At 39.6% G+C, this 21516-nt stretch overlaps 1 protein-coding gene across 1 annotated transcript; it reads left to right on the forward strand.

The window, feature by feature from the left end:
• Window positions 1-416: 416 nt before the first annotated feature.
• On the forward strand, window positions 417-1996 carry LOC121978320 (cell wall protein TIR4-like). Its single transcript, XM_042530680.1, has 4 exons — window positions 417-459; window positions 554-559; window positions 668-868; window positions 1476-1996. Exons 1-4 carry the CDS (start codon window positions 417-419, stop codon window positions 1994-1996), a joined length of 771 nt encoding a protein of 256 aa, XP_042386614.1.
• The last annotated feature ends 19520 nt before the right edge of the window (window positions 1997-21516 follow it).

Consider the following 21516-nt stretch of genomic DNA (forward strand, 5'->3'; position numbering starts at 1 on the left):
TTAAGGTTTCCTATTCCTCCTTTTCTAATTGATGTAAGCCAATACTTTAGCATTCCTCTTCAACAATTTGTACCTAATGTCTTTCGTTATTTGTGTGGCCTATACATGTTGTTTTGTACACTTGACATTCCTCCTACTCCTCAAAATGTTTTCATGTTTTCCTATCCAAAGTTAGCAGAATCAGGTGTTTTCCTTTTCCAATTTTAGACTAAGATGGTCCTTTTTGATGACATGCATTCTTCTCTTAAACCTTGGAAATCTCACTTCTTCTTTATAAAGTTTCCAGGACCTATTCCTTGGTCCCATGCTTGGAGATCTTCTTTACCTCCTTTACCTAATATCAAGGAGTTTCATCTTCACCCGTCTTTTCCCCTTTATTGTGAAAAATTGCTATGTCGTCGCCTTTCTATTACTAAATGGCTGCGGAGCGATCTTCTGTATCTGTTTGGTTTGAGCCCAGTTAGATCTAAGATACACGACTCCTTAGGTAAAATTTTATCTCTTTTTCTATCAATTTTTACTAACTAAAACATTCTTTACCATTTTTGTGTAGTGACTGGTTTTTATGCTGCTTTGATTGACGAAGAACTACATCTGGAAGAGGCTTAACTTCATGCAAAAGAGCAAAAGTTTCTTGCTACCATTAATCCGTCACCTTCAATTGAAGCTTTGGTTCTCCCAGTTGAAGCTTCTAGTTCTCAAGTTGCTCCTGATGTTCTTGAGATTCTTCCAGCAAGAGTTCCTGCTATCACTTTGCCAACTGTTTCTTCATCAGTGGCTATTGCCTCTTCATCAGCCACTTCTCTTTCCGTTGCTGAGCTTACATCCCCTATAAACTCAGAAAAATCTCTTGTTGAACTTGCTCCTGGCAAACGCTCGGGACGCAAATTAACTAAAGTTCCCCCTTCTAAAAGGAGAATCACTCTCCCTGCTGAGGAATCACCCTCAAAAGGTTTTGCTTCTGCTGCCCCTTCTTTTAATGGGCCTACTTTGGCTGATATATATCCTTCCCTTCTTTTTTCTTCCTCTCCTTCTAGCAATACCACCCCTGGTAGTACTTCTTTTACTTTTCCTTTATCTGTTTCAGAATCTGGGTCTTTACCCCCTTCATCCTCTTCTTACTTAGTTTTTGCTCCCCCTTCTATCCCAACTTCCTCTTTTTCTACCACTTCCTCTTCTATCCCTGTTCTTCCTATACTGCTAGGAGGCTCTTTCACCACTGCTCGAGAGGAAATTCGTCCTCTCTTTGGAGAGCTTCCCCCTCCCGAGACAATTGATCAATTCTCACATGAGGAAACTAAGGTATGCCTGCTATTACTTATTTATTATTTATCTATGACTGTTTTATGACCCATTCTTATGTTCGTAGCGATGAATGGCCAATATGGGTCTAGCTCGCCTAACGTATAACTTATATCATGAGAATGAGAAGTTGAAATGACAAGTTGCTGAGCTATCCTCCACCACTCTTTCAGAAAAGTCTAAGAAACAATATGAAACCCAGCTTGAGAGCCTTCAGTCTCAATTTAAATCGGCCACAAACCTCAATACTGAATTATCTTCCAAATTAGAGAAGCAGCTCGCTGAGACTAATAAGCTGAGATCTGATTACGAGTCCACCTTGGCTGACAAACTTAAATCTCTACAGTTAAAGGATGAGGAAATAACTTCTTTAAATACTTCTTTGAATACAGCTAAAATGGAGGCTTCCACAAAAGACGCCGAACTGAAGTCTTCTCGAACAACCTTGGTGGAGTATAAAGCTGGTGAAGATAATCGCTTTAAAGATCGGGCCATGACTCTAATCAGCTCTACTGAATTCAATAGGCCAATTATAAAATCTATTTTGGCAGCCTATACGACCGGAGCTGAAGGAGCAACACGATTGCAAGAAGAAGGCTTCCAATCTCGTGATCCTCCCCCTAACTTCTTGAATCACCGCAAGCTGATTGACAACAGGCCTGCTAATCTATTTTCTCAATTATCTATAGAGTAACCTATTTACCCTAATCTTGACTATTGTAAGGTTAACTGCTACTGGTCATGACAACTCCTGTCAGAAACTAATTTATTTCTATGAAGTTTAACTTCTTCTTCGTATCTATTGTTAAAAATTGTTTGTGTTAATGAATTTGTTTGACCATTTGGTTTACATTTTCATTTCATACTTTTATCTTTCGTATTTATATGTTTCAAAATTATTCTTTTCTTACTATCAGACATGTTCTTCTCATTTAGGGTGGTTTACTTCCTCCTTCCTAAATTTTATCCCCTTTTCATAACTGGCTTCTCCTCCTTATATTTTCCAATCTATTACTATTTATATAAGAGCCTAATGTTTACTAGTATATTATAACATCATCCATCTTTGACCGATTTACTATAACATTCATCGATCCTGATCGGTTTATCATGATATTCTCGATCTTGACCGATTCGTTATAACCGATTGATTTACTATAGTATCACCAATCTCGCCCTGTCCATTATAACATTCTCAATCTTGACCGGTCTATTATAACCGATCGATTTACTGTAGCATCACCAATCTCGCCTGGTTTATTATAACCAACCGATTTACTGTAGCATCACCAATTTTGACCGGTCTATTATAACCGACCGATTTGATGTATCATTACCAATCTCGACCGATCTATTATAACCGATCGATTTACTATTATGTTTACAAATATCATTCGATATTTCATACGTAGCCAGATTTCATCCGACCTAGTATACTTGTACAGGATTATTGTTTAATCAGATAGATAGTCTTAAGTTACCCGATCGACCTTATACCAGACCGATTTTCCTCATGCCTCTTTGATTCTTTTAGAATCAAATGCAGAGAGAAAGAAAAACCCTATCGCTTTTTTTCGAGGACGATTGCTAAGCTTACCTTCCTTTCCTTGGGATTCGGCCTTCTTTTTGAATTTGATCCCATCCCTTGATGATGTCACCTCCTCTTATGGCGGTTATGTCTCTGTATGTTCTTCTTTATTGAGTTTACACTTTTGCTTTTCCTACCCTCCTTTATACCTAATTTCTGCACAAATTATTATTGGCCATGGATTTCTCCTTTTTCCAGTTCTTCTTCTATTTCTGTTTAAGGGTTTTTGGTCTAAGGCACAGAGGAAGGCAAGGGTTTAAGACGCTCACTTCTGCTCCCCGACTATTTCTCCTCCTTCCCCTATTCACCTTCCTTTTTCTATTCAGCCATGGCCACTCCTTCCCCTGCGTGGTTCCTTTCGTGCGCTTCTGGCCTTATAGAACCAGAGGAGGTGGAGTTACAAGTGAACTATGGTTTTCCTTCCTATATAGTTCACCCTACCCCTCAGGATAGTCCGCATCCTCCTCCTTTAGGAAGTATATCGATCTTCTGGACTCAAGCCTTATAAGGTTTCCGATTCCCTCTTCATCCCTTTTTCGCTGATGTTAGTATTTATTTTGATATTCTTCTTAATCAGCTTATTCCTCAGTCTTTTTCTATCCTCGTGGGTTTTGTTGGGGTGTCTAGACTACTAGATTTTCCTCTATCCCCTCGTCTTTTTCACTACTTCTTCATTCCCCGCCAAGTAGACATTGGTGTCTTTAAATTTCAGTCTCTCCCTAAGGATATTTTGTTTAACAGGATTCCTCCTCAAGAGGAATGACGTCACAAATTTTTCTTTATGCGTCTCCCTTCTTCTCCTCCTTTTCCTATTGCCTGGATACACAATCTCCCCCCAGCTCCTAACACTGATAACTTCCTCAATGATCCTTCTGTCTCTCTTGCCTTGTCCAAGCTTAAGGGGGCTAAATTTTGCTTATTGGCCTTGATTGTGGAGAGTTTAATGTTTTCCTTTGGAATAAGTTGCATCGACACTCCTTTGGAGGTCTCTTTTGGTATGTCTAAACATTCCCGACTATGTTTATCAGCTATTTGTTAATTATTTTCTATAATGACGCCTAACTCTTGTGTTTCAGCTGATGCTCTTCTACCCGCTTTCATGTACAAGAATACAACTATGACCAAGTCTTTTTTGAATAAACTTGGAGAACAATTGCTGCAAGCTCATCGAGCTAATCCTACCGCTTCTACTCTGGGTTTGTTATCTAAAGAAGAACAAGCAGCAGAAGTCATTGCTTCCCTGGAAGAGGAAGAAGAACAACCTTTTGTTGCCATACACAAGAAACCCAGGCTTACTGAGGAAGTTCCCTTTCGTGACACTTTTGATACTTTTGTGCAGATCCCCATTGTCCCTTCACCTATTTCTTTTGAGAGAGGTAAAGAACCAATGCCCCCTACTCACATTGTCTCCAACCTTTCTCTTAATATGATAAGACCGGGTCTACTTATTCCTTCCTCTTCTGCTATTGTTTCAGCTACTTTGGCTTCTCAGGTGGCTACTACTACTTCTGCATCCTCTCAACCTCTTTCCTTGGCCTTACCTCCTTTGGCTTCTGGACCCCGCACTAGAAGAACACCTTGCAGGAGATCTTCTCCGAGTCCAGGACCATTAGCTATCCATGCATCAACGACTGAATCAACTTCCATTGCTTTGCCATCTTCCATCCCTTCTAGTTCTTCCTCTATCATTCCCACTTCTACTACTTCTTCTTTTTCTCTCCCTTCTTCTTCCACTCGGCCTTCCTCACCTTCTGTCCCCCCACCTTTGTTTAGACAGGCTATGGGTCTACCCTCTCAAATGGGACAAGCTTCGGACCCTCATGGTTATGGTTTTCTACAGCTACAAGGCCCGTTAGCTGAGTCTTGGCAACATAGCCAAGAACTGTTAAGGGGCACTAGTATTTCCAACCGCGTTGACAGTCATAGTCGTCAAGCTATTGCCGTAAGTGTTTTTCATTATATATTGTTATCATATCATTATTTCCTACTAATTGCATTATTGTTTTAGTTTCTTGACTCAAGTCTTCATCTAGGCCAACTAGTCATTGCTTTGGAAAGGGACAATAGCAGGTTAAAAGCTCAAGTAGAGGCACTGAAAGCCAATCTTCCTCCTTCTCACATTGAGCTTACTCAATTACAAGAGAAGATAGCTTCACAGACTTAACAAATAGAGGCTATGAAAAAGGAATTGCAACATCAACACCAGTTATTAAAAAACAAAGAGCTTGAAAGGAAAACCCTGGAGTTACAGGTGGATAGGTTAAATTCCAGCCTCCAAGTGGAAATTGTTTTGAAAGACAAAGTCATCTCAGATATTTCTCATAAAAACATTGTCTTAGAGAAAGTAGAGAGGTTTCACAATGTCTTTCTTTCTGAGCAGGCACAAGATTCAGCCTCAAGAGACTTTGCTCTTCTACAAGAGCAAGAACAAAGAAAAGCTCAAGATGTAGAGATATCTTCGCTCCAAAAAGAAATAGAGCAGCTCAAATTGGAAAGAGACACTTTCAAAGATCAAGCTGCTAAATTGCAGACTGAATTTCAAAGTTACAAGGAACACGAGGAAGACCGATGGGAGGACAGACGCCTAACCTATCTGAGGTCTCCGCAATTTAACAACGAATATGTCCTACGGATGAGAGGGACTTTGAATCATACTGTGACAGGGGTTATTCAGCAATTGAGGGAAGGTGGTTATCTATCCCGAGAACCCCCTCTTTATTCATAAACTGTCGCAGACTCAATCAAGAATTACCCGAGAACTTGACAAGCAATTTTGAATAAGCCTGATTATGTGTTCATAAAAGATTGATAATCAAATATTTGCATTTCTTATAAAAATTTGTACTTGTTTTTTCCACCGCTGTTATTTTATTATTGCTTCTTCTGAAATGATCCCGAGAGCCAAGAATAAGTATTATCCTGTTCAAGAACTTTTCCTTTGATGGTATCTTAATTGATCATATGGCTCTGAATAATAGAACTTTCCATAAACTCCTCCACCTAGCATGCTCATACCATCCTGAGTAATTTTGGATAAAGAACTTCATATGATGGTGACTTTTGATCGAGTGCACAATCCCGAGTAACTTTATATGAAAAACTCCATAGGATTTATGTGCTATGAGTCGGACATATAATCCCGCTCGATTTTAAATAGAGAACTTCATATGATTGTAACTTTTGATGGGGAATGTAATTCTAAAGAATTATATATATGTAAAGAATTCCCTTTGAACTTTGAATCCTGGTCGAGAGTGTAATACTGAGTGATCTTTATAAAGAAATCCGGATGACTTTAGATTTCGGATGGGCATGTAATCCCGATCGATAATATGTGCCAAGTCATAAAATTTTCTCATAAGACTACGAATTCTGACAGGGAGTGTAATTTTGAATGACTAATGAATTCCCACTGCATTTCAAATCCCGGGCGAGAATATGATCCCGAGTGATTTTTATAAAGGAAGCCAAATAACTTTGAATTTTGGACGGGTGTATAATCTCGAACGGTTTGATATCAACCTTTGAGTTCTTGGTCGGGCATGTAATCCTAATCGATTTGAACTGATAGAGTCTTGTGCTATATCATCTTTTGGTCAGGTACTTAATTTTCGCCTGACTTTGCTCATGATAGTTTAAAGTCTCTGGTTCTTCTTGAGAAGGTCCGTTCGGGTTACTTCAAGAGATTTCCCGATCGACTATGCATTTGATAGTATAAAGTCTCCGGTTCTTCTTGAGAAATCCCGTCCAGGTTACTTCAAGAGATATCCCGATCGACTATGCATTTGATAGTTTAAAGTCTCCGGTTCCTCTCGAGAAGACCCGTCCGGGTTACTTCAAGAGATTTCCCGATCGACTATGCATTTGATAGTTTAAAGTCTATGATTCTTCTCGAGAAGGCTCGTCCGAGTTACTTCAAGAGATTTTCCGATCAACTATGCATTTGATAGTTTAAAGTCTCTGGTTCCTCTAGAGAAGGCCCGTCTGGGTTCAAGAGATTTCTCGATCGACCATGCTTGTGATAGTTTAAAGTCTCCGGTTCCTCTCAAGAAGGCCCGTCCGGGTTACTTCAAGAGATTTCCCGATCGACCATGTTTGTGCTAGTTTAAAGTCTCCGGTTCCTCTCAAGAAGTCTCGTCCGGGTTACTTCAAGAGATTTCCCGATCGACCATGTTTGTGCTAGTTTAAAGTCTCAGGTTCCTCTCAAGAAGGCTCGTCCGGGTTACTTCAAGAGATTTCCCGATCGACCATGTTTGTGCTAGTTTAAAGTCTCCGATTCCTCTCAAGAAGGCCTGTCCGGGTTACTTCAAGAGATTTCCCGATCGACTATGTTTGTGCTAGTTTAAAGTCTCTGATTCCTCTCAAGAAGGCCCGTCCGGGTTACTTCAAGAGATTTCCCGATCGACTATGTTTTTGCTAGTTTAAAGTCTCCGATTCCTCTCAAGAAGGCTCATTCGGGTTACTTCAAGAGATTTCCCGATCGACTATGTTTGTGCTAGTTTAAAGTATCCGGTTCTTCTCAAAAAGGCCCGTCCGGGTTACTTCAAGAGATTTCCCAATCGACCATGTTTGTGCTAGTTTAAAGTCTCCGGTTCCTCTCAAGAAGGCTTGTCCGGGTTACTTAAGAGATTTCCCGATCGACTATGTTTGTGCTAGTTTAAAGTCTCCGGTTCCTCTCAAGAAGGCTCGTTTGGGTTACTTCAAGAGATTTTCCGATTGACCATGTTTGTGCTAGTTTAAAGTCTCCAGTTCCTCTCAAGAAAGCCCGCCTGGGTTACTTCAAGAGATTTCCCGATCGACTATACATTTGATTGAAATTATAATGCTAGCACTAACCTTGTGATGGTTTAACATCTTCGAGATTCCTTAAGGAAAATTGTTTGGTCACTCCTTAAAATCCCCAATCAACGGCCGCTTGAGCAGAATAAAAATGTTTGCCCGGTAATTACCACGCTGCTTAAACTGCGCCTATTTTTCGAGCGATACTTGGCCTGCATTGTATTTACCAAATGAAGTACATGAATTATGAGCATACTTGTTATTTGTTCGTAGAGCCGAACGGAGAGAAATTGCTTAAAGTAAACTTGATTTGTTCTTTTGATAGCGCTAAATTTCACATGGTTGGATGATTGAAATACACTGAAGAGGTGTTAGTCCACTCGATCTGGGATATCTGTATTTCTCGAGCGATATAATCTTATTAAGTTCGATAGGGCTGTAAATGATTTGCACTCCAGGGGCGCCTGAGAATTCTTCCTTCTGTGTCTTGGAGATAATATGATCTTGATGCCAGTTTTTCTACCACCTTGTAGGGTCCTTCCCATTGTGATGCTAATTTGTTAACATCCCCAGCAGGCTTAACACGCTTCTATACAAGATCCCCCGCTTGAAAGAATCTTGGGATGACTCTTTTGTTATAATTTTGTCTCATTCGTTGTCGGTATGATATAAGACGAGTTGTACCTTTATCTCAAATTTCTTCTATCAAATCTAGCTCCATAAGTCGTCTACCTTCATTATCCTCGTCATATAGTTGTCATCTGTCTGATTCTATTCCCACCTCGATAGGAATTACGGCTTCTCCTCCATAAACTAGTTGGAAGGGAGTAATCCCTGTAGCTTCTCGGGGTGTAGTGCGATATGCCCAAAGTGTTGGTTAATCCTAGGAAAACGTACCGGTTCCACTGTACAAAATTTTTTGTACAAGTGTCGAACCTTTCCTTAAATAACCTATTGTGTTCTTTAGAAGTTAAATTAGGAATCGCAAACGGAACTTAACATCATTGATTCCAAATTTAACTTATCTGTTCTTAATGGTTTAGATTTGAATCGCAAGCGGAACTTAACACTATTGATTCAAACCCACCTATGTTATTAATTTCATTAAATATTAATTTCCAAAATTGGCTTCCAGGACTGCATTGCGAGGCACATGGCCTTCTTGGATATGGGAGCAACCACCACCGCCTAGACAAAGCCTTTTAAGGAAAGCTAATATTTAATTTCCTTAAATAACTCTAGATTAACCAAAAAGAACAATCAAATCACAAATTCGAAAAAGAAGAAAACACAAACTCGAAAAATAAATTCGATAAACTAGATCTAATTACCTCTTGTATTTAGAATTCTTATAAAGAAAATAACTAGTATGATGCGGAAGAAAATTACTAGTTATACCTTCTCTTTGTAAGCTAACGACCTCAAGATCTTCTGCCGTATTTCTCGCCTCGCCTTGGACATCGTGTGGGCGACAATCCTCCAAGATGAACACCACCCAAAAGCTTCTTCCTCTTCTTCTAAAATCCAGCCACCACCACCACCAAGGAGAAGAGAGCAAAAGGGAAAAGAGAAGGGAGAGGGTCGGCCACACCAAGAGGGTCTCCAAGCAAGAGAATAAGAATTATGACTCATGAAGCCCCATCACCCCTTCTTTTATATTACTTGCCCAAAGCAAATAAGGAAAAACTTTTTACAAAAAATAAAATCATCCTCTAGTTTTTCCTTTTCCCTTTTTATTTTTCCTTTTCTTTCCTCTTGATTGAATCAATCACCAACATTAATTTTTGTGATGATTTTTTATTTTTAATTATGGCCGGCCCCTTGCTTGGGCACCAAGCAAGGTGGCCGGCCACCTCATCAAGGGAAAAAGGAAATATAATTTTTTAAAAATTTTACAAGAAGAAATCCTCTTATAAAATTTACAAGCTCTCTTTCCTAAAGTAAGAGTTAAAAAAAGGAAAATTCTAAAAATTAAAATCATGTTTTAAAATTTAAAACTTCTCTTATAAAATTTCCTTTTTTAACATGATGATAGAAAATTTTAATTTTAAAACTTATCTTCCTTTTTTTCTTAAACAATGAGGATGGTTAAAAAAGGAAAGTTTTAAAACTTTTAAAACTCTCTATTAAAACATGTGGCCTAATTCAAATAAGGAAAATTTTAAAAATTAAAATCTCTCTTTTAAAACTTATAGTTTTCTACAAGGAGAAGATTTTAAAAATTTAAAACAACCCTCCCCTTTTGAATTATTGTGGCCGGCCCCTTCATGCTTGGTTACCAAGCAAAGGGTCGGCCCCTATAGAAGAGGATGTGGCTGGCTCTTGCTTGGTCACCAAGCATTGGACCGGCCCCCTTCTTGGACACCAAGAAGAGCCTTACATTTGGATGGACTTGAGGCTATAATGAGGCTACGATAGGGACCTAGAGGAGAAATTGGTTTTGGCCTTCCAATGAACTTGAGTATCCCGTGTTCGCCCCGAACACACAACTCAAGTTCATCGATAATAACTCATTCCACTAGAGAGTTATTACCGCACTACCGCACCAATCCCAAATTATATTATAGGCTCCCTCTTATCATGAGTGTGTTAGTCTCCCTGTGTTTAAGATAACGAATGTCCACTAATTAAGTAAGTTACTGACAACTTTCTTAATTAATATCTAGCTCCAAGAGTAGTACCACTCAACCTCATTGTCATGTCGGACTAAGTCCACCTGCAGGGTTTAACATGACAATCCTTATGAGCTCCTCTTGGGGACATTCTCATCCTAGATAACTAGGACACATATTCCTTCTATAATCAACAACACACACTATAAGTAATATCGTTTTCCAACTTATCGGGCATATTGATTTATCGAGCTAATCTCACCCTTTGATAAGTCAAAGAAATAAATATTAAATATATGTGTTTGTTATTATATTATGATTAAGATCACACACTTCCATAATAACTAAGGTTTAGTTCTTTTACTAAGTTAGTACAAAAAGAACTTACCTAAATGGTCCTACTCAATACACTTAGAGTGTACCAGTGTAATTTATTAATCAAGATAAACTAATACTTAATTACACTACGACTATTCCGATGGTTTGTTCCTTTCCATCTTAGTCGTGAGCAACTATTTATAATTTATAAAGAACCGTCAACATGATCTTCTGTGTGTAACACCACACACCATGTTGTCTACCATATAAATTAATTGAACAATTACATTTAAAAAATAAATGTAGATATTGGCCAAATGTGATTTTTTATTTCAAAAATAAATGTTTACAAAAGCTAAGCTTTTAGTATACACTTTAACAATCTCCCACTTATACTAAAAGACTAAGCTGCCATATCTGTTGCCATACATCTGATTCCCATCCCCTCGACATGCCGATCAAAAGCTTTCGCCAGAAGGGCCTTAGTGAAAGGATCTGCCAGGTTATCTGCTGATACAATCTTGGAGACGACAACTTCTCCTCGCTTGACGATATCTCGTATCAGGTGGTACTTGCGCTCTATATGTTTACTTGTTTTATGGGCTCGTGGTTCCTTCGAGTTTGCAACTGCATCGCTATTATCACAATAAATTGTGATGATCTTGGGCAAACCAGGAATCACATCTAAGTCCATTAGAAAGTTCCTGAGCCACACAGCTTCTTTGCCTGCCTCAGAGGCTGCCACATATTCAGCTTCCATGTTGAGTCCGAGACGCATTTCTACTTAACACTCCTCCATGCAATGTCTCCACCTCCTAGAGTAAACACATAGCCTAACGTAGACTTACTATTGTCCCTATCTGATTGGGAGTCTGAATCCGTGTAACCCACAGGGAGCAAATCGTCTGCTTGGTAGACTAGCATATAATCTCTAGTCCTTCTCAGGTACTTTAATATATATGCTTCACAGCAGTCCAATGTCCTTGTCCAGGGTTACTCTAATATCTGCCAACCATGCCCACGGGAAAATAGATATCAGGTCTCGTACACAGCATTGCATACATAAGGCTTCCTACAGCCGAGGCATAAGGAATTGCCTTCATGTCCTCTATCTCCTTTGATATCTTCGGAGACATCTCTTTAGATAAAGCTACTCCATGCCTAAAAGGTAAGAAACTCTTTTTGGAGTTTTGCATGCTAAAACGAGTAAGGATTGTATCTATATATGAAGCTTGAGATAGGCACAACAATCTTTTCTTGCGATCTCTTATGACTTTGATCCCAAGAATGTGTGCACATTCTCTTAAGTCCTTCATATCAAATTGTTTGGACAACCATACTCTTACGTCTGATAATACCTTGACATTGTTGCCAATTAACAAAATATCATCTACGTATAGTACAAGAAATACCACCACGTTTCCGTTACACTTCTTGTATACACAAGACTCATCCGGACACTGAATAAATCCATATGACTGGATTACTTCATTAAACCGGATGTTCCAAGACCTTGAAGCTTGCTTCAGTCCATAAATGGACCGATTGAGCTTGCATACTAGATGCTCTTTGCCCTTGTCAATGAACCCTTCTGGTTGCTTCATATGAATGTTTTCTTCAAGACTTCCGTTAAGGAAAGCTGTCTTGACATCCATTTGCTAAATCTCATAATCCATATGAGCGGCAATGGATAAGAGTATCCGGATAGACTTAAGCATAGCTATTGGCGAAAAAGTCTCCTCATAATCGATTCCCTCTTTCTGAGTGTACTCTTTCGCAACAAGCCTTGCTTTGAAGGTTTCTACCTTCCGTCTGTCCCTCTTTTCCTTTTGTAGATCCATTTTCATCCAACGGCTTTTACACCATCTGGTGGTTCTACAAGCTCCCAGACCTTATTAGAATACATGGATTCTATTTCTGAATTCATTATCTTTTGCCAAGATACTGCATCTATATCTTGTAGTACTTCGTCATATGTCCGGGGATCAGGTTCATGTTTACCCGGGATCAAGTCTGAAGACTCTCCCAAAAACATGAATCTCTTTGGTTGCCTCACAACCCTCCTACTACGACGAGGCACTGTCTGTGGTTGTATATCATGTGTGACACGTGTTGTAGTCTCTTGTGGTACTTCATCTTGTACCTGTTGGATTTTTCGGGCTGCGAAACCGCTTTTCGCGTCGCGGAAACCCCGAATCTCCCTAGCCAACGGATCCGTGCAAAGAATAAAATTTTTCGAAAAACTACGAGTACGAGTTTACATAGATCTACACTTAGATCTACAAGGGAAAAAGGTTATACCTTTGAAGAGAAGCCCTTCGCGTTCCCGCTCATCCAAATGGTGCCGAATCTCGAAGTTGTCAACGTAGACAACTCTCTATATGTATCCACACAAACAACTCAATGGAGAGAGAGCCTTAGAGTGTGCTAGCACTCCAAAGGGTCTCGGCAATGGTAGAGGAGGAGAGGAAGAGGGAGATCTTGAGGAAGAGGATGAAGTGAATGTGCCTTGAATGAAAAATTCATTCCATCCCCACACAATAGTGGCCGACCACTTTCAAAAAGGTGTAACCCCCATTTCCACATTAAGTGCAATTAATGTGGAGCCATTAAAGTGAAGAATTGTAACCTCCATGAGGTGGCATCTCACTTAAGTAACCATGATGATGTGGAGCATCATCATTGGTCCACATCTTGCCAACTCACTAATGATGTGGCAAAAAGTCAAGTCAAACTTGATTTTTTCTCTTTCCTCTCAAGTCAAGTCAAACTTGACTTAATCTCTCTCATGGTTGATCTAATCCAACCATTTAATTCAAGCCAATTTAATATAATGAATCTAATTCATTTAATTAAATTGATTCAATGAGTCATAATCTAAATTAGACTCATTGAACACATGAATCAACTTGAGTCCAACTCAATTAGCCCAATTAGGATTACTCTTAATCCAATTCGATTCATCAAATGAATCTAATACTCTTGGTTCATCATATGAACCTAATCTCCATCTAATTGTCCTTAGTGTGTGACCCTATAGGTTCTTGTAACGTTGGCAATGCCCTAAACCCATTTAGGAGCATAAGTAATAAGCGGTATCTAGCAACACATCATTACTACCCAAGTTACAAGAATGTTGAGATCCAACATTACCTTGTGACTACTAATTGTGACTCCTCACAAAATATGACAAGTGTCCTTCTATCCTAGACATCTAGATTAATCAATGTGAGGCATAGACCATGTCATCCTTTGATCAATCTAAATCCTGAACTCTAAGTAGACTCACTAAATCAAATGAGCTCAATATCTCATATTGACTCATTTGGGCATGGCCATGTACTTCGTGGTCTCACTGTATCAAGAATACCGATGTCTCTCCCGTCATATAGGAGGGATAGATCCCATCTACATCACTCACATCCCTCCGCATAATTTGTTACATACCTAGTAATCGCCTTTATAGTCCACCCAGTTACGGGTGACGTTTGACGAAACCAAAGTACATAACTCCTTATGTAGGGAACCATGGTGACTTCAGGTCTAAGGACTAGTAGTCATACTAATATCCACATGAGAAAGTATATGACACTCATATAACGATCCATGATACTTTCTCATGGCGGGTCATTCAGTATACATTCTCTAATGTATACCCATGTGTCAACTTGATATCTCTATATCCATGACTTGTGAGATCAAGTCATCGAGTTGACCTACATGCTAGGCTTATTGCATTAACATTGTCCCTGAATGTTAATACTCGACTAGGAATGATTAAGAGTAGTGTTCCCTATATCATCTCACTATCGGTTCAACTAACCGATTGATATAGGTGAGAACCTTCTACTCAAGGACGCTATTATACTTAGTTTATTTGGCACCAATACAAGTAAGTATAATAACAAAAAAAAATTTATTTTATTTATATATAATATGATACAACAAGTCCATAATACAATCATCAAATGATTGGCTCTAGGGCTCTAGCTAACAATCTCCCACTAGCACTAGTGCCAATCAGTGTAGGCTCTAAGCCCCAATGACCTAGTGTGACCATCATGCTTCCTCTGTGCCAAAGCCTTGGTCAAGGGATCTGCGATGTTAGCCTCTGTAGGTACTCTGCTTATCTTCACATCTCCTGTCTCAATAATCTCTCGAATGAGATGGAAGCGCCGTAGTATGTGTTTGGTCCGCTGGTGTGAGCGAGGTTCCTTCGCCTGTGCTATAGCTCCATTGTTGTCACAATAGAGCTCAATGGGGGCCGCAATGCTAGGAACCACCCCAAGTTCAGTGATGAACTTGCGGATCCAAAATGCCTCCTTTGCTGCCTTTGATGTAGCAATGTACTCGGCCTCTATTGTAGAATTAGCTACTGTATCCTGCTTCGAACTCTTCCAGCTCACAGCACCACCATTAATGCAAAATACGAACCCTGACTGCGATCGATAATCATCCTGGTCGGTCTGGAAGCTAGCATCACTGTAACCCTTTACAGCTAGCTCATCATTGCCTCCATATATCAAGAAATATTCTTTAGTCCTTCTTAAGTACTTAAGAATATTCTTGACCGCTATCCAATGACTTTCACCTGGATCTGACTGGTATCTGCTCGTCAAGCTCAAAGCATACGAGACATCAGGTTGAGTACATAGCATGGCGTACATGATAGATCCTATGGCTGAGGCATAAGGGATCTGATCCATGCGGTCTCTCTCCTCTCTAGAAGAGGGACCTTGAGTCTTCGAAAGACTCACGCCATGTGACATCGGCAGAAATCCCTTCTTGGAGTTCTGCATGGCAAACCGAAGGAGTACCTTGTCAATATATATACTATGACTTAGGCCAAGCAATCTCTTAGATTTATCTCTATAGATTTGTATCCCTAGAATGCGGGATGCTTCACCTAAGTCCTTCATTGAGAAACATGTCCCTAGCCAAGTCTTGACACTGTAGCAAAGGGATGTCTTTCCCAATGAGCAGTATGTCATCCACATACAATATGAGGAAGACAACTATGTTCTCTACAACCTTCTTGTAGACACAAGGCTCATCTTCATTCTTGATGAAACCAAACTGTTTGATTGCATCATCGAATCGAAGATTCCAGCTCCGAGAAGCTTGCTTAAGTCCATAAATGGACCTATGCAGCTTGCATACTCTGCTAGTATGTTGTGGATCTACAAAACCCTCAGGTTGTGTCATGTACACATCCTCGAGTAGGTTTCCATTCAGAAACGTGATTTTGACATCCATCTGCTAGATCTCGTAATCGTGGTAAGCTGCAATAGCAAACATGATCCGAATGGACTTAAACATCGCTATTGGTGAAAAGGTTTCATCATAGTCAATACCATGAATCTCCTTGAAACCTTTAGCTACCAAGCGACCCTTATAGATAAGTCCATCCATGTCAGTCTTTCTCTTAAAGACCCACTTACACCCAATGGATTTTACCCCTTCAGGTGGATCAACCAAAGTCCATACTTGGTTGGTGTACATGGATTCCATCTCGGATCTCATGGCCTCTAGCCATTTCTCGGAATCTGGTCTCATCACAGCTTCCTGATAGGTGATAGGCTCTTCCTCTATGAGCACAACGTCATCATGGTCAGACAAGAGAAATGAGTATCTCTCAGGCTAACGACGTACCCTATCAGACCTGCGAAGAGGTAGGTCTACTTAAATTGGTTGTTGTTCCTCAACTCTTTGTGGAACAACATCATCCACAACACTTTGTGGTTCCAGTTCAACTTCCATCGAGGCTTCAGTGCTAGGATCTGCATCTTGAACTTCTTCAAGATCGAATGTACTCCCACTAGTCTTTCTAGAAACCAAGTCCCTTTCTAGAAAGACTCCAGTCTTTGCCACAACTATCTTGTGCTGACTGGGAATGTAGAAGTAATATCCCTTAGTTTCCTTGGGATATCCTATAAAGTAGAACTTGTCAGATTTGGGTCCTAATTTATCTGAGACTTGACGTCTAACGTAAGCCTCACAACCCCAAATCCTTATGAAAGACACCTGGGCATCTCTCCCAGTCATATCCTATATGGTGTATTTATCACGGCCTTGGATGGAACTTGGTTGAGTATAAAAGCTGCCGTGTCTAGAGCATAGCCCCAAAGGAATGTCGAAAGATCTGTGTGACTCATCATAAACCGTACTATATCTAATAAGGTACGATTCCTCCTTTCGGATACACCATTCCACTGTGGTGTTCTAGGAGGAGTGAGTTGGGATAGGATCCCACACTCAGCTAGATAGTCACGAAACTCATGGCTAAGGTATTCTCCACCTCGATCTGATCGAAGTATCTTAATACTCTTGCCAAGCTGGTTCTGTACTTCATTCTTGAATTCTTTGAAATTTTCAAAGGATTCAGACTTATGTGTCATTAAGTACACATAACCATATCTACTGAAGTCATCAGTAAATGTGATGAAGTACCTATAACCGCCTCTAGCCGCGACATTGAAAGGGCCACATACATCACTATATATAACTCCTAACAAATCAGTCGCTCTTTCGCTGTGCCCACTAAAGGGTGTCTTGGTCATCTTGCCTAGTAGGCATGACTCGCACGTCTCATAAGATTCAAAATCAAATGAGTCCAGCAAACCATCCTTATGGAGCTAGGATAAGCGCTTGTCATTTATATGACCTAAGCGACAATGCCAGAGATAGGTTTAGTTCAGGTCATTTGACTTGAACCTCTTGGTATTTATGTTATAAATAGGGCTTTCAAGATCTAGAATATAGAGTCCGTTTATCAGAGGTGTACTACAATAGAACATATCGTTTAAATAGACGGAACAACATTTGTTCTTTATTATAAACAAGAAACCTTTCTTGTCCAAACAAGAAACTGATATAATGTTCTTAGTTAATGCAGGCACATAACAACAATCATCTAATTCTAGTACAAGCCCAGAGGGCAGAGATAGATGATAAGTTCCTACAGCAACAGCAGCAACCCGTGCTCCATTGCCTACTCGTAGGTCTATCTCACCCTTCGTCAATGCCCTGCTATTTCTCAGCGCTTGTACATTAGTACAAATGTGTGAAGTACATCCGGTATCTAATACCCACAATGAAGAAATAGAGAGGTTGACTTCTATAACATGTATACCTGAAGTAGAAATCTTATTTCTCTTCTTCTTAAGATCTTCCAGGTATTCTTTGGAGTTCCTCTTCCAATGCCTTGCTTGTCCTTGATATAGGTGACAAAAATGTTCAACCATATCATAAGCACTCATCAACTCATGTTGCTTCTGAAGCTCAGAGTTCATGGTCGCGAGCATAAGACAGGTCACATCTAATGCATCATCTTGATGTTTCTTATAAGCATCTTTGTCAGCTCGCGTGGCAGTGGTAGGAGGTGCCTCCGGAATGGGCTGCTCCAGAACGTACAGTTTACATTCCTGAGTGAGAACTATTCTCAGATTCCTGTACCAGTCCAGGAAATTTGCTCCGTTGAGCATGTCCTTCTTAAGGACAGAACGTAGAGAGAAGATGTTCGTGTTTGACGTCATGGCAATTCTACAACAGAAAAATGCAGAAAATAAATATCATGTTCTTTTTAAATCATTTAATTAGGTCTTTAACTAAATGATGCTCCCACTGAATTCTATAATTCATGTGGGACAAGATCCATATCATACTAACCCTTGAGTTAGCTTTGGCTAATACGCCCAAGACTTAGTATGATCGGTAGGTAACTAATTACCAATTACATCTCTATGTAACTCTTGTTTATAGGATCAAAATCCGCATTTATATTAAAACTCGAGTTAGCTTTGGCTAATACACCCAAGAGTTAATATAAACGTGATTTTGACCTATCTACCAACCATTGGATAATGTCTATAGTTAACTCGATCCAATTGAGTTAACTAGTTACTCAATCTAATTGAGTTGTACTCACCCATTCGTTGATAGGCAGGACCAAGATTGTCCCTCCATACCCTACCAAGATAGTATGTGTTGCTCTGCTTTGGCAGATTCAACAACAACATGCGATCGAGGTAGTGGTAGGTATCACGGCATGGTAGGCATTACGAGTTATCGCGATTTAGATCTAATCTAAACGATGATGCGTATCATATATAGATCTAATCAAATCAAAGGGTGCATCATGTGCACGACTTAGATCTAATCTAATCGTTAGACACTAATTAATTACTTAATTAACTAGCATGCATCACATACACACAAAAGCAATTAATTAAATAATTTTGTGATTATGTCATGGCCCTACTACGATCTTCTCAAGCCAATGAGAAGATCGGATGGTCAACCTAAGGTCAACAACTTCTCAAGTGCCTTCCTTTTGACCACCTTGTGTTGCTCGCGCCTTCCTCGTAACTCCGTCTTGAGTGGACCTTCCACCGCTTCAAAATTTACATTACATTTTGAAACTCGAGTTACATTCGAGTCTAAATCTAATTTACAACTAGAATATAAATAGGGAGGCACGACGCGCAGGTCGCGTATCAAATACAGCACACACAAACACATGATGGCACGCAGGCCGTATTATAAATTACAACACAAATCCAATCATATTGGGTCTTTTTGGTCCATGACTATCACAAAAATAATATATAATTCTAAATTATATATTTTTCATAATTTTCTGTAATTTTTCATAATTTTTACAATTTTTATGAGTAAATTTTTCCCGGCGGTCCCGATTAGCGATTTCGGGCGCAATCGCGGAGCAAATCCCCTTGCGGGGTTAGGGGCAGTACCCCTACCTGCGATCTAACCATCGTGAGTTGCTCCTAAGTGATCCTACAGCGCCTTAGCCCGCTGTCCCAAAAAGTTTTGGGTCGAAACATTGCCGTAACAGAAAAATCTTCTTGGTAGTCGAAGCCTACAAATGTCTAAACACTTGTGCTTCGCTTCTACGAGAAAAATACCCTTTAAAACTATAAATATCATGAAATTACAGAAATTCACAGAATGTTTATTCTTCATAAAACCAAAATAAACTCGTATTCGTCTTCGCACGTGGCTCTGATACCACTGTTGGATTTTTCGGGCCGCGAAAACTGCTTTTCGCGTCACGGAAACCCCGAATCTCCCTAGCCAACGGATCCGTGCAAAGAATAAATTTTTTTGAAAAACTACGAGTACGAGTTTATCTAGATCTACACTTAGATCTACAAGGGAAAAAGGTTATACCTTTGAAGCGAAGCCCTTTGCGTTCCCGCTCGTCCAAATGGTGTCAAATCTCGAAGTTGTCAATGTAGACAACTCTCTATATGTATCCACACAAACAACTCAATGGAGAGAGAGCCTTAGAGTGTGCTAGCACTCCAAAGGGTCTCGGCAATGGTAGAGGAGGAGAGGAAGAGGGAGAGCTTGAGGAAGAGGATGAAGTGAATGTGCCTTGAATGAAAAATTCATTCCATCCCCTCACAATAGTGGCCGGCCACTTTCAAAAAGGTGTAACCCCCATTTCCACATTAAGTGCAATTAATGTGGAGCCATTAAAGTGAAGAATTGTAACCTCCATGAGGTGGCATCTCACTTAAGTAACCATGATGATGTGGAGCATCATCATTGGTCCACATCTTGCCAACTCACTAATGATGTGGCAAAAAGTCAAGTCAATCTTGATTTTTTCTCTTTCCTCTCAAGTCAAGTCAAACTTGACTTAATCTCTCTCATGGTTGATCTAATCCAACCATTTAATTCAAGCCAATTTAATATAATGAATCTAATTCATTTAATTAAATTGATTCAATGAGTCATAATCTAAATTAGACTCATTGAACACATGAATCAACTTGAGTCCAACTCAATTAGCCCAATTAGGATTACTCTTAATCCAATTTGATTCATCAAATGAATCTAATCCTCTTGGTTCATCATATGAACCTAATCTCCATCTAATTGTCCTTAGTGTGTGACCCTATAGGTTCTTGTAACGTTGGCAATGCCCTAAACCCATTTAGGAGCATAAGTAATGGACGGTATCTAGCAACACATCATTACTACCCAAGTTACAAGAATGTTGAGATCCAACATCACCTTGTGACTACTAATTGTGACTCCTCACAAAATATGACAAGTGCCCTTCTATCCTAGACATCTAGATTGATCAATGTGAGGCATAGACCGTGTCATCCTTTGATCAATCTAAATCCTGAACACCAAGTAGACTCACTAAATCAAATGAGCTCAATATCTCATATTGACTCATTTGGGCATGGCATGCACTTCGTGGTCTCACTCTATCAAGAATACCGATGTCTCTCCCGTCATATAGGAGGGATAGATCCCATCTACATCACTCACATCCCTCCGCATAATTTGTTACATACCCAGTAATCGCCTTTATAGTCCACCAAGTTACGGGTGACGTTTGACGAAACCAAAGTACATAACTCCTTATGTAGGGAACCATGGTGACTTCAGGTCTAAGGACTAGTAGTCATACTAATAGCCATATGATAAAGTATATGACACTCATATAATGATCCATGATACTTTCTCATGGCGGGTCATTCAGTATACATTCTCTAATGTATACCCATGTGTCAACTTGATATCTCTATATCCATGACTTGTGAGATCAAGTCATCGAGTTGACCTACATGCTAGTCTTATTGCATTAACATTATCCCTGAATGTTAATACTCGACTAGGAATGATTAAGAGTAGTGTTCCCTATATCATCTCACTATCGGTTCAACTAACCGATTGATATAGGTGAGAACCTTCTACTCAAGGACGCTATTATACTTAGTTTATTTGGCACCAATACAAGTAAGTATAATAACCAAAACAAATGCCTTTTATTTATATAAAATATGATACAACAAGTCCATAATACAATCATCAAATGATTGCCTCTAGGGCTCTAGCTAACAGTACCGTTGGTACTAAAGTAGACGCGTCCTCTCT

The sequence above is a fragment of the Zingiber officinale genome, chromosome 4B (assembly GCF_018446385.1).
Source record: "Zingiber officinale cultivar Zhangliang chromosome 4B, Zo_v1.1, whole genome shotgun sequence".
In the NCBI taxonomy this organism is placed as follows: domain Eukaryota; kingdom Viridiplantae; phylum Streptophyta; class Magnoliopsida; order Zingiberales; family Zingiberaceae; genus Zingiber; species Zingiber officinale.

Excerpts from the sequence above, each read along its gene's own strand:
- LOC121978320 (XM_042530680.1), top strand. The coding sequence starts at position 417 with ATGGCTGCGGAGCGATCTTCTGTATCTGTTTGGTTTGAGCCCA. Across the intron at positions 869-1,475 it reads TCTTGTTGAACTTGCTCCTG|AAAAGTCTAAGAAACAATAT; the intron begins GCAAACGCTCGG and ends CCACTCTTTCAG.